The 14,910-nt window shown below is 31.7% G+C and overlaps 1 protein-coding gene across 1 annotated transcript; it reads left to right on the forward strand.

Moving 5' to 3' along the window:
* Window positions 1-12,838: 12,838 nt before the first annotated feature.
* On the forward strand, window positions 12,839-14,002 carry LOC131181333 (F-box protein At3g07870-like). The gene has a single exon (XM_058149366.1). The coding sequence runs from the start codon at window positions 12,839-12,841 to the stop codon at window positions 14,000-14,002; it is 1,164 nt and encodes a 387-aa protein (XP_058005349.1).
* Window positions 14,003-14,910: the final 908 nt, after the last annotated feature.

The following is a 14,910-nucleotide window of genomic DNA, read 5'->3' on the forward strand; positions in this document are numbered from 1 at the left end:
AATGCCATGCATATGCCCATTAGAATAAACATCAAACAAGTAAGCAGAAGGACTGGTCATGTTATTAATCTTCCCCTTAAAATCAGCATCAAGTATATCAGAAATGGAAACATCGATTATCACTCGTGAGCATTACAAATGCAGACTCAAACTTAGGGATGTAGCTTTAGGTGCTTAGCTTTCCATGTAGTCCTTAGATCAATAGTCCTGATTTTCTGCTTTAACACTTTCACATATAGTAACCCCAAATCATATGTCCAGGTAATTGCCCCTCTCTTTCAAGAACTTAGGAGGTTTTGACTCTTTTTCCTCTTTAGTTGGCTCATAGCCCAAACCATACCTTGTGATCTACACCTTCATCTCAAGAAAAGCCACTAGGCCATCTCTACTTTCTCCTAGGCCTATGCTAGGAAAAAACTTCATCCCTTTCTGCATAGTAGCCACTTTTAGATCCATCTAGTTTTCATAGATCCCAACAACTTGAAAATCAGACACTAGTGGAACTGAACCATATATTTGTAATGTAACTATCTCTTCATCAGAATCAGCCCAGACATCCAAAGGACCCTCATCATAGCTAGAATTATTACAAATGTCAACAACCATTATAGATTGAGGTTCATTGGGCTTTTGGATGGGTTGAATAAAGTCAATAATTCTGTTAGGGTTATTTGGGGTGATGGAGATCATATAGAGACCTAGTGTATGTGGAAATTTTGGTTAGGCATGGGGCTAGTGTGGTTTTTTTTTTTTTTTGGTTGATTTTCTGGGTCAATTATCCTTTTGGCATCAATTAGGTCTTAGGTATCATGCTTAAGTTAAAAGCATCAGTCGGTGTCATGACTGTGGGCTTGGTAAAACCGGCAACATTGGTTGATATCATAACTAGGTGGGAGTGGATTTGGTAGTGATCTGGGTGCTAAGAGCTGTAGGAGGTCTTGAGCTTTGAGATGCTCTAAAACTTCGGATAAGGGTTGGTTGAATTGGAAAAATGTCCTTAAGGTGAGAGACACAATTTGAACTTTAATAACTTTAATGCCACTTTATTGGCCTGCCTCGGAGCCTCTTTCTAAAGTTGACCATAATTTTCTCTTCTAGCTCAAACATCTTGGCATTTAATATTTCATCAAGCATGGCCATAGTTTCTTCCATCTTAAGCAGTGTAAGTGAAATCCTTACTAGTCACTTCCCTTCTCTAACCCAAGTGACCTGATTGGAAGTCTCTTTGGTGTGTTTTGAGGCTATGTTTGCTCAAAAAAATAGGATTTAAGGGTTAACCTAAGCATGCTATGTACATGAATGCAATGTATGAATGGACCATTTTTTTCTTTTTTTTTCGTTACTTTTACAAAACCAAAACTGAACCATACCAATAGAACCAAAACTGAACCAAAACCAGACCATATAAACTGAACTAAGATCGGATCAAAGACTGAATCAAAATCGAAAAAAAAAATCTCCAGAACTGAATCTTCGCCCCCTTATACCTTCAGCTCTCACGCGCAGGGTAAGAAAAAAAATTCTATCCTAGGCTATGGTACACTGGACACACCAACAAGGGCTGGTCCAGGATGATCCTTCCCTCACAAACAAAGGATTTATATCCTTAAAGTGTAATCATAAGTAAGCATCCTCTTGCTTAACATGGGTTTTGAAATGGGCTTGGGCCTATACACACATTGGGTTTATGCATAGGTCTAGGTTCATCTCAACTACCATTAGAACTTATGGTTTGAACAGTAAGGTTATAAATCCAACACAATAAAAATCTACGGGGTACCTAGTGCTGAAATCTATGGCTCATGGGCTTCATTGGATAGGAAAAGGGTCACCCATGCGAGAGCTTATGCATTAAGCACAATGGCTAGAGCTATGGCTCTTTTATATACTCGAAGGTACGGGCAGGGGTGCTAGCATTCACTAATTCGTCATCGCTCGAGTAGAACCATGGTCTCCTTGGCTAGTACTAATGGGGCTAAAAGGGTAAGGGTGATCCGTGTGATATTGTAGTGCAATGCAAAAAGTTTAACAGAGGAATAATATTAGACTAATAGAAACATGTTGGAGTAACTATCCATTTAGTCCACAGTGGAGTCGCCAAACTATAGGAGGGGGGTGTGAGGCAAAATATCATCCACTAGAATTATATAAAATGCACCAGGTAATACCCAGGAAAGATGGTGGAGTCACAATGGTCTCACTTAAGTACCACCTCCTTAGACAGCATTTCCTAGACATGCACTTTATATAATCCTAATAGAATCAAACCACTGGTAAGTACCGTCTTCCCATAACACTACCACGATACTAAAGATTTATGCCACGAAGGCATAGATAGACAGGAGTCGCTACCCGAGCAATAACCAGGACATATTCAGTGTTTCTTCCGAGGGTCATGGATGGCAATTTACTCCTTACAGAGTTTCCACAACCATCATTACCATAGCCCAATGTCTAGGTTCGGGATAGTGCGTACGTAAGGGGAAGGTGTTAGGCACCCCTTACGCCTGGTCTAACCTCGTTAACTCGAGTGCCAGTCCTCTACTAATGTTTCTAGAAGTCTTGTTTATTCTTCCTTTATTAAAATTTATCCTAAAAATGCAATTCTAATCCTACACATGCAAGTAATTCACAAAAAGGATTGTTGTTTACAAACAATTTTCATGCACAAGTAATTCCTATCTATGGGGTTGCTAATTATTTAAATGATATTTACGGATGACTAAAATTAATTTATTATTGCAATTTAATTTACAAACAAATTCAATTTCAAATAACCCTACGTTTCTCTTTAACCTAATTAATTTTCGCCAAGTTACCATAAGGATAATTGAACTAAGTTAATTATGTCACACCCCGGCTTAGGGGGTCCCAGCTCAAGCCCCTCTATGGGTGGCCTTCTTGCCGTGCCCTTCTAGAGGCCTGACTGCGACTCACAATTGTTTAAGTTATCTGAACCTTATCACACTAGGACTTCAAATCCTATCACACCTCTACCTCACTTTCTATTGGTGCCTTCCCCTTCCCCTCTCTTCCTATTGGTTGAAACACCTCATCCATATCTCAGTCTCACCCAAATTCTGCAATCCTAGTTATTTAAGTTATCTTAACTTTATCACCCTAGGACTCCAAACCCTATTACACCTTTCTTCCAAAACCCTATAAATACCCCACTGATAAAAAATAAAAAAACTCTCAAAAATAAAAAAAAAAAAGGAGGTGGAGGAGAAGGCAAAAAAAAATAAAAAAAGGAAAAAAATTAAAGAGAGGAATAGCCAAAATTCTTTTAGTTCTTATTTATTTCTAGCAATATTTTTTAAAAGTTAGTTATTTTATTTTCTTTTTAATATCTATGCCATGTAATGTTTAATTCTATGTTCCTTGTTTTTAATTTATTTCATATGTTCATATAGATCATGTAATCATGTTTAATTTGAGGGGATACACAACTCTACACATGTTGATTTACATCTCTCATATTTTTATTATTTTTCGTTATTTTTTGAATCTGTAAAATATTTGTAAAAAATTATATACATATTCTACACGAAATTCTATTAATTTTAGGCTCAAGAATCACTAAAAAATCTTTAATATTTTGCAAGTTATAGCTATTTGAAGTTAGGGTTCCTGTGAAATATGATTTGCAGGATACCCGACTTGTAGAGCCCATATCTCCCTTGTTTCTTAATATTTTTGTGTAAATCTGCTGTCTAAAATTAATTTTGGAATCTTGTCAATTAGTTTTGCATTCATATCTGTTATGGTTGGTGAGATGTGAATTTTACAAAAAAAGGAGTGTGATTCTGTTACTGGAAAAAGTTACGATTTGTATAGACCATTTGGTTAGGGTTTTGTTTGGTTTATAAATTTTATGATGTTATATGATGTTTTGGCTATATTCTATAATTTTTTATGATTTTTAGGCTTGTCTAACTATTTTTCAAAAATCAAATTTCTTGCTACTGTCAATCTGCTAGAATTTGGAAATTGTATGTTTATGCATGTTCTTGTATTTTCTTGGTTTCCAATTGATATTTGATTTATTTTTCTGTGCTTTTTTAATTCAAAAAGTGTTATGAAGTGTTTGGAATATGTTAGAAGATGTGGACCCTTAGGTAGTTGTAACTAATTAGGAATCTTATCCCTTTAGGAGACTAGAGTTAGAATGCAATGTAAATTGTTATTAATATTTTCTTATTTTCTTTAGTTTCTTTATTTTTTATTACAAACAAAATTGGTAATTAGCCCTAAGGTAAGTACCAAAGAGAACATTTGCATGGAGCTTATATGGAGCTAAACGAGACTAAGCCAGGGATATCATTGTCATACTAGAAAAGAAGACCCTTTTTTAAGGGTAGCTTGCCCAAATGGCAACTGCAATTATTAACAAGTAATCCTAAATTCGTAGAATAACCATTGGCATGAAATTGTTGTAATAATAGGATTTTTATTTGATAAATTAAAATTAACTTTATTTTTAATTTAACTGATATTTGCATGTCATTAATTTAAATAAATGCTTTGTAAATAAAAATTAATCTTGTTTGTAAATTAAACTAACATTGGCATGTAAAATAAATTTAATCTAATACTTGGTTGTAAAATAAATTTGCACGTTTGAAATCTTTATTAGGTTATGATTGTTTAGGCCTTATGTGATATTAAAATAAATTACACATGTACATAATTAACTTAGTTCAATTATCCTTATAGTAACTTAGTAAAAATTAATTAATTAGGTTAAATAGAAACGTAGGATTATTTGAAATTAAATTTGTTTGTAAATTAAATTCTCAATAATAAATTAATTTTAGTCATATGGTAAATATCATTTAAATAATTAGCTACCCCATAGATAGGAATTACTTGTGCATGAAAATTGTTTGTAAACAATAACCGTTTTATGAATTACTTGCGTGTGAAGGATTAGAATTGTATTTTTAGGATAAAGTTTAATAAAGAAATAATAAACAAGACTTCTAGAAACATTAGTAGAGGATTGGCACTTGAATTAACGAGGTTAGACCAGGCGTAAGGGGTGCCTAACACCTTCCCTTTACATACGCACTATCACGAACCTAGACATTAAGCTATGGTAATGACGGTTGTGGAAACTCGTAAGGAGTAAGTTGCCATCCATAACTCTCGAAAGAAACATCGAATATGTCCTGGTTATTACTTGGGTGGCGACTCCTGTCTATCTATGCCTTCGTGGCATAAATTTTTAATATCGTGGTAGTGTTATGGGAAAACGGTACTTACTAGTGGTTTGATTCTATTAGGATTGTATGAAGTGCATGTCTAGGAAATGCTGTCTAAGGAGGTGGTGTTTAAGTGAAACCATTATGACTCCACCATCTTTCTTGGGTATTACCTGATGCATTTTATATAATTCTAGTGGATGATATTTTGCCTCACGCCCCCCTCCTACATCTGGTGTCTAAAATTAAGTTTGGAATCTTGTGAATCTTTTCCAATTAGTTTCGCATTCATATCTATTATGGTTGGTGAGTTATGAATTTTACAAAAAAGTAATATGATTCTGTTACTAGAAAAAGTTACAATTTGTGTAGACCATTCGGCTAGGGTTTTGTTTAGTTTATAAATTTTATGATGTTGTATGATGTTTTGGCTATTTTCTATAATTTTTCATGATTTTTAGGCTTGTCTAACTGTTTTTCAAAAATTAAATTTCTTGCTACTGTCAATCTGCCAGAATTTAGAAATTGTATGTTTATGCATGTTCTTGTATTTTCTTAGGTTCCAATTGATATTTGATCTATTTTTCTATATTTTTTTAATTCAAAAAGTATTATTAAGTGTTTAGAATATGTTAGAAGATGTGGACCCTTAGGTAGTTGTAACAAATTAAGAATCTTAACCCTTTAGGAGACTAGAGTTAGAATCCAATGTAAATTGTTATTAATATTTTCTTTTTTTCTTTATTTCTTTTGTTTTCTTTAGTTTCTTTATTTTTATTACAAACAAAATTGGTAAGTAGCCCTAAGGTAAGTACCAAAGAGGGCATTTGCGTGGAGCTTACATAGAGCTAAATGGGAGTAAGCCAGGGATATAATTGCCATATTAGAAGAGAATACCATTTTTTAAGGGTAGCTTGCCTCAATGGCAACTGCAATTACTAACAAGTAAGTAATCCTAAATTCCTAGAATAACCATTCGCATGAAATTGTAGTAATAATAGGATTTTTATTTGGTAAATGAAAATTAACTTTGTTTTTAATTTAACTGACTTTTGCATGTATTTAATTTAAATAAATACTTTGTAAATAAAAATTATTCTTGTTTGTAAATTAAACTAACCTTGGCATGTAAAATAAATTTAATTTAATACTTGGTAATTGTAAAATAAATTTGCATGTTAGAAATCTTTATTAGATTGTGATTGTTTAGGCCTTATGTGATATTAGAATAAATTATACATGTACATAATTAATTTAGTTTAATTATCCTTAGGGTAACTTGGTGAAAAAATAATTTATTAGGTTAAATAGAAACGTAGGGTTATTTGAAATTGAATTTGTTTGTAAATTAAATTCTCAATAATAAATTAATTTTAATTATCTGGTAAATATCATTTAAATAATTAGCAACCCCATAGATAGGAATTACTTGTGCATGAAAATTATTTGTAAACAATAACCCTTTTGTGAATTACTTGCGTGTGTAGGATTAGAATTGCATTTTTTAGGATAAATTTTAATAAAAGAATAATAAACAAGACTTCTAGAAATATTAGTAGAGGACTGAAACTCAAATTAACGAGGTTAAACCCTGTGTAAGGGATGTCTAACACCTTCCCCTTACGTACCCACTATCCCGAACCTAGACATTGGGATATGGTAATGACGGTTGTGGAAACTCTGCAATGAGTAAGTTGTCATCCATGACTCTTGAAAGAAACACTGAATATGTCCCGATTTTTCCTAAGTGGCAACTCCTGTCTATCTATGCCTTCGTGGCATAAATCCTTAATACCGTGGTAGTGTTATGAAAAGATGGTACTTATCAGTGGTTTGATTCTATTAGAATTGTATGAAGTGCATGTCTAGGAAATATTGTCTAAGGAGGTGGTACTTAAATTAGACCATTGTGACTCCACCATCTTTCCTGGGCGTTACCCTGGTGCATTTTATATAATTCTAGTGGATGATATTTCGTCTCACTCTATCCCTCCTACAGAGAGAAGAACATTCATTCGCCTTATATCACTATCTGTAGCAGAGAATGATTTCCAAGATTTGCCCTTACCACATGAAGTTCTAAAATTTCCCTTATTCAATTTGTGTTTTCCACAGGTAGCAAGTTTTGGATAAAGCCTCCATAAATCAACAATGGTCCTTGAACACCTCCTTTGCTTTAGAATTCTGGAAGTTTTGAGTAATGAAATGGGAAGGTCACTATCGGCAGAAGAGATAGAAAAAGAACCCACCAGATTGGGCTGTTTAGATGGCCCAGACGGAGTTACCTCACACAGAGCTTGAATTCCAGAAGTGTCTTGGGAATTATCTGATGAATGCTGGACTAATTCAAAAGCATCCAAATGCATCCCATTAGAGCAAGTTGGAAAAAGACGTTCAGTAATCATTTCCAACTTAAGATTGTGGCTTGTTGTATTAGATACAACTGCAATTTCTAGATTTTCCAAGTCAACAGCATTTGGGGTTTCTAAACTAGTTATCTCCTCATGAGATAGACCAATAAGTACGTCGTCATTTTGAAAAGATGGCTATGCTGGACAATTATGTCATCACTGCTCATTGCATGCAAAGGCCTGTCGGCTACCTTGTCAAGAGGCTGCTCCTCAACAAAACTTGGCAATACATCAAGGCTAGGAGGGAGGTTGTTATTGCCAAATGTGATAGGGTCATTGTCCTTATCAATGGATGCATCAGAAATGTTGTTTGCAACGCTAGATGGAGATTCCACATCATCACTCTCCTTATCATTAAGCAATTGAGAATGCTTTCTATCATCAGCCAAGTCAGCTGGGGATTCCACATTATCACTATCCTTCTCACTAGACGATTAAGGACATTCCCTACAGGGCGCCTGAGACAATATGAACTCCCAATTTGTCTCTTCAACTAAAGCAACATGATACCCAATATGATTCAATTCTATCACAATTACTTTATTGATAGGATCACGAGATTTAGTTAGAATAGAAAGCCTTGCAAGGTCTAGCTTAGATTTTGTTTGAGTCAAGCTATGAACTGAAACAAATATTCCACAAAGGTTACCAATCAACTAGAAAAACTTATTATTCCATGCATGAAGAGGGATGCCTTGAAACCTTAACCTTACCCTGCGTTTATAAGGGAGAGAGAAAGACTGCCGTGGACCATAGTTAGAGAACCAGGTGCTAAGCCAAGACGAGTTTTGCTTGGTAAAAGACTTCACAGTTTCAAATGTTAGCAACACGAGATCACAACCCAAAGGAGCAACCTTAATAGAAAAGCCTACTTCGGAGATAAAATGATGCTCTAAAAAGTCAATGCTATGTATATTAAGCACTGAAGCCACCATGGATCGAGCAAGCCAGGCTTCATTTTCTTTTGAATCCACAAGTGACATCGTATAACTGCCACCCAACATATTTTCAGTGTTGGAATCATTTAGAGGTCTTCTTGGGCAAATGTCAAAAGTAACCGAATCCTTTTCCTTTTTTTCCTTTTGTTTTGAAGAACTAGCTCCACCTATGTCAGAAGTCTTTAAGGGATTTGAGGCCTGCGTTTACAAGGGCTTTGTTCTATATTCTCGTAGAGAGGGAGGAGCCCTATTCCTATACTGATCATTCTTCGAATAAGACTTGCGAGCAAATCTAGACTAAAGAGCTATCAACTTATAAGAACCAATCCATAATCCATTCAAGTACCTTAAAAGCTTACGCAGTTCATCCATGAATGGGACTCTAAGGAAACCAAACTTTCTGCCTCTTTTGCTTAGTTTGTTTGGGACAAACACATCACTTATCCTACCAAACCATGAGAAAGACCTAAGAATTGTATGAGCATTCCAGTCCAGAGGCAAGTTGTCTAGGAAAATTGTTGGAAGGTTATGATAAAAGGGGTTGGATGAAGAGGGTTGTGAAGGAGGAATAGGAAGAAAGGGAGGATTAGCGGAGAGACGCTTGTATATATTACATTAATAAAAAAAATTTTAATATATTGCATCATAAAGAATTTTTTTATTTTCATGATTATGAGGTATTAAATTGGAGTTTTAGTCAAAATAATAGTAACAAAAGAAAAAAGAGGTCTCATATCTAGTCCCTCTCCTTTTTTTTTTTTTCCTAATAACTCTCGTATCTGGATCCGTTTAGAACGGATCTTGAATATATCTCCTCAGATCTATTATTGTTAATAGATTTTGAATAAATAAATCCTTATATCTATCCTTATTACCAGATCTTGAGTTTTTGTGTTATTTTTTCTACCTTAATAAAGTTATTATGTGCTTTTATTATTAAGATTTTTTTTTTTTTTTTAAAGAAGAGTACTCTAAAAAATGTAGATCTTGCTATCAATAAGAAATCTAAATTTTGGAGGTTATTTGATAGAGTGTGCAATCCTTTATCAACACTATTGAATTTCTAGATTAGGCGAAAGGCCCATTTTAGCCTCTTCACTATTAGCCAATAATCAATTAAGCCTTTAATTTTTCTTTTTAGGTCCAATTAAACCCTCGAACTCGTAAAAATTAGCAACTTATATATCTCTAGATTTGAGTATTCTTGGTTTTCAAGAGAAGGCAACTTTTAAGGATCCAAGATAGATGTAAAACTTGCTCTAGTTCTTGGTTTTGTTTTTGGGTTCTTGATTTTGCTGTAACTTGATTTTTGGTTTTGCAGAATAGGTTCCTGATATGCAGTAGAGAAGATAACAAGATTTTTTTTTTTTTGTTTAGAAATTTAAAATAATATTTTAAAGGATGAACATTTAACAAAATTAAAGTCCATGATAATCACATAACTGATTTGGACTTAATTAGATGAAAATTACAACCTGGAGGGTTAATTAGACTAGAATTGAATGTTGGAGGGCTTGATTGAACCTAAAAAAAGACTTAATTAACTATTAGCTAATAGTTAAAGGGTTAAAATGAGCTTTTTATCTCCATATTATTTATATTATTTTTTTTATAAATTATTAATTTTATTTATATAAAAATATAATATATTGATTTATATTTCTCTATTATACTTTATTTCTGATTAGCCAAATAATGTTTATATTTTTATTAAAAAAATGGGACTTAGCCCATGCTGTAACTTTTCTTTTAATAATTCCAAACATTCAAGGCATTCTTTTCTTGTTGGTTTTACAGATTACAACTTCAAAAATAGAAAAAAATGCAAACATTTTTTTAATTTATATATTTTAAAGTAAAATTTTTTACTTTTTTAAAATATTTAAAATTTTTTTTTTTCATCAATAGGTTAAAAAAATAAAAATTTTGCAAGTTTTTAAAAAATTTCAAAAATATTATTTTAAAAAACTATAAATTTTTTCGAACATTTAAAATTTTCAAAGATCGTCCATTATTTTATAAAAATTTTTCCAAACAGAAACTTAAGCTTAGCTACTTTCCTTGGGCATATATAATCAAGATACATTTGGATCTGAAGATCGAAAAACATGAAAAAATAAAAAGAGGAAAAAAATTCAAAAAGAACCTACAAATCTTTTCATATTTCTTAGCTTTTATTTCATTCAAAATTATATGTCATTTAAAAAAAAGTATTAATGATTTTTTAAAAATTTTATCCTTATTTCTATTAAACACAAAATAATTACTACAATTTTCTAAAATCTATTTTATCATTTTCCTCTTAACTAAGATTATATTTGGTATGACATAATGCAATATAATGTAATCAATTATATAATGAAATGATTGATGTAATGTAATTATCATTATATTATTATATTTGATTAATAAAATAAAAATGTATGTAATATAATGATAACTTTTGTTTTAATATTAAATTATGCGAGTTTTAATAATAAATAGTAATGATTTTAATAATTAGTGGTTGAGTGATAGTGGTGACTAAATTATGGTGGTGATCAGATAGTGGTGGTCGAGTGGTGATAATTAATGATAGTGTTGACAATAAATAAATAATTAAATTAAAATAAGTAATTATAATTATATTATTTTTTAATGTAATAATCGATGTGTTAATTAAAATGTAATTGGTTATATTATATAATTATTATTAATTTTTTTATAAAATAAAATAATTAAATATGTAATATAATTATGATTGTATTACGCATTTAATTATATTATACTAAATATAAATGTAATCTAAATGAAATAAAGAATAATTTATATGATTTAATTATTTTTTTAATTATATCATGAAAAACCTCAAATGATATATAAAAATAGCGGAAGGAATAATATTTATGAGTAGTAAGCAGATAGAAGATTAATTTTGATAATAATATCAATTTCCTTGAAATTAACATTGGAATAAAGCTGATAATGAGTATTCTGATCATAGGTTGCAAGGAAAATGGATGTAATGTTTTTGGAGCTTCTGAATTTTGGGTTATCAGTAGCAGACAAGCTTTGAAACTTTCAATTTATCTGTCTCTTTGTATATTTAATTGTATATAATGTGAAAGGACCCTTTTATATATGGACGTATTCTTTTTTTTTTTTAGAATAATATATTCATACTTTGAATTAACTTTTATTTATTTTTTATATAATTCGAAGAAAAGTTTCATGAGATGATTATTAATGTTTACTATAAAAGGAATAATTAATTAATTTTGGAGCATTAATTAATATTTTTTTATTATTATAAGTATTTTATGATAAACAAAGACATCCCAAGGTAGATATTTGCTAAATTTAAAAGAAAATTATATAAAAATTATATAAGATCAAATCTTTGTTCATATTTAAAAAAAAAGAAAAAAGAAATTGGTGATCAAATCTTTGTTAAGATGGGAATGAACATTGTTTTAACAAGGAATCACATCAATTACTGATGGAACTAATTAAATCAAGAATTAAATTAATTTAAAAAAAGAAAGAAAATATTTTAAAAATATTTTCTTAATTTCAAGTGAATTAAACTGTAATTGAACTACTTGAATGATCAATCACTTGATGAGTAGATGGGCCAATTTTAACAATATAATTAATGACTGATGAATTAAAAGATAAATTATATTAAAGTATTCATTTCGCTTCATGAAAATAAATTAGTATCTTTTTTAAATAAATTAATAAAATATATTTAATATAATTAAAACAATAAATTTTATTTAATCTTTTCATAATATACTATTCACTTATCTTATTTCATTAATATTAATAATTAAATAATTCATATTTATGAAATTAATAAATTTTATTTTTTCGATGTATAATAAATAAAAATATATTAGTATGAACATGAGAGTCCAGATTTCAATCCCACATTGTACTAAGAAAAATAGAAATATGTAAGTAAATTAATAAATAAATTAATTTAAAATAAAAAATAACTATAATTTATGACAGATGAAAAAGGAAAATGAGATTATCATTATGGCATATAAGGCAATAATATCATATTAACTAAGCTGTAAATTAGCAGTTGGAAACTAAATAAAAACGTCTTTTTCTCACACTCGTTAGTTCTTATGGAAGTCCAACATGGTTGATTGCAGCTATCTTTGCGTTTAACTCAAGGCTAAAGACACCTATTTTTTATATCTTGTGTCTCGTAAAACCCACCTATCTACTAAGAACAGCTTCCAAACCCTACAAATTCGCAAGGAGCACAGTCAAATTAACAAGGTAGATCACCATGGAGAGTCTTCCACGTGAGATCATGCTCAACATACTTTCTAGACTACCCACACCATCTTTACTCAATGCTAAGCTTGTAAACCGGTCATGGCAGAACTTAGCTGAAGACCCAATTCTTATTGATCTCCATTTCACCCATATGGCTGCAAATAATACTAATCCATGTCTTATCTTACATGGTGACCATCCTATTCAAAACCAGCTCTATGCTTTGTACTTTTATCCTAACAACAGCAATGTTGGGTTGGTGAAAAGAATTTCTCTACCTCCAATACCTGATTTTGACATCGCAGCCTCTTGCAATGGTTGGTTATGCTTATCTAATTCTTCACGGGATAGATTCCATTTGTACAATCCTTTCACCAGTGACCTCTTGGAGTTGCCTAATAAGTCCACTCATCAGAATGAAGATGTCTGCACAGTACTTGGATTTGGGATCCAGGCAGAGACAAAGGAGTATAAAGTTCTGAAGATCTCCCATGGCACAAAGAATGTTAGAGGCTGCCGTAGGATTTGTGGATATCCTCAATCAAAAGCTGAAATTTTGACTGTGGGCAGCCCAATTTGGAGGAGCTTAGGACAGATATCTTATAATCTCGTTCAGTCTCCATCACAGATTATGGTTAATGGGAAACTTCATTGGGTTAATTCGCCATTCATCCATCCCCGACGTAATAACAGACTCATCTCTTTTGACTTGGCAGATGAGAAATTTCGAATGGTTCCAAATCCAGATTCTGCTGGCTTTGAAAGGCATGGTTCCCACAGACTCAAGTTGGTAACTATAGGAGGATGCCTTTCTGTAGTTCTGAATATCAATTATGGGTCATTTGAGATTTGGGTAATGAAGGAATATGGAGTGAGGCAATCTTGGACCAAAGAATTCAATATTAGTAGTGACTTGCCTAGAGAATTGGAAGAAGAAGTAGTTGATCCTGCCTTTAAAATTTCAAGAATGTATAGAAGGTCATTTACTAGAGTTATATGTAGTGTGAAAAATGGTGAAATATTGCTGCAATACAAATGTAGAGCTTTGCTTTCTTATGATCCAAGGCAGGGGACATTTAAGGATATTAAAATTCCAGGAATGCCAAATATGTTTGAAGCAGTTGCTCATGATGGTAATCTCAATGGGATTGACAGCCTGCTTATTGGTATGTAAATAATGAAGGGGATGCTTCATTTTTTCTGAGAGTTTCATTGGGTTTTAGTATTTCTTTTTCCCTTTCTGTATTTTATATTGTAAAATTAAATAATCTAATTATATATGGATGATTATATATATATAGTTTTTTTATTCTTTTTTATATTAACAAAATAATATATCCTGTTATAAAAAGCATATTTTATATTAAAAATTATTTATATATTAAATTGAACGGATAAATTTTATCCATCGTCCTTTAACTTTGATGGTTGTTTTATTAATATTCTTCAATTTTAGTTTATATCATAAAAATCCTCTACCTTTAATTTAACACAATTCAAAATCTCTTAGACATCGTCTGCAAAAAAAAAAAAATGCTTTGTTCTAATAAAAACAATAAAAAATTTCTTTATCTGCCATGTGGTATTTTAATAGTAAAAAAAAAAAAAAAAAATTCTCTTCCTAGCCCTCTCTTATCTCTCTGTGGCTAGAAGTTGACGTCTCTCTTGCTCTCTCTCCCATGCCTTTATCCACCCCTATTCAACTCCCACACATCAAACCATTAACAATCAAACCCACTCTCATCCTTTATTCATCATCAAACTCATAAATAAGAAAAACCATAAAATCATACCCACTCAACATGCCCAAACCTATACCACTAGTTACTCCACGACTGTCAAAAAAAATAGTATCGTTGCCATCTCCACTGCCTTAAGCTATAGGATTTTCAATATCTTCAACAAATGGAGAGAAACTATCAGCGATTCCTGACCGCATTCCTTGTCAATGAGTTGTTTCATTTCATGTACAAAAAAAATATCAATCTCCTTTCCTTTGACCATGCCCATCTCACGTCTCTGTTTCTAGAGTTGAGATGGCTCAACATCTCTCAGAACACCCCTATTTGCATAACTCGGTAT

This window comes from Hevea brasiliensis, chromosome 7 (genome assembly GCF_030052815.1).
Source record: "Hevea brasiliensis isolate MT/VB/25A 57/8 chromosome 7, ASM3005281v1, whole genome shotgun sequence".
NCBI classification, from domain to species: Eukaryota; Viridiplantae; Streptophyta; class Magnoliopsida; order Malpighiales; family Euphorbiaceae; genus Hevea; species Hevea brasiliensis.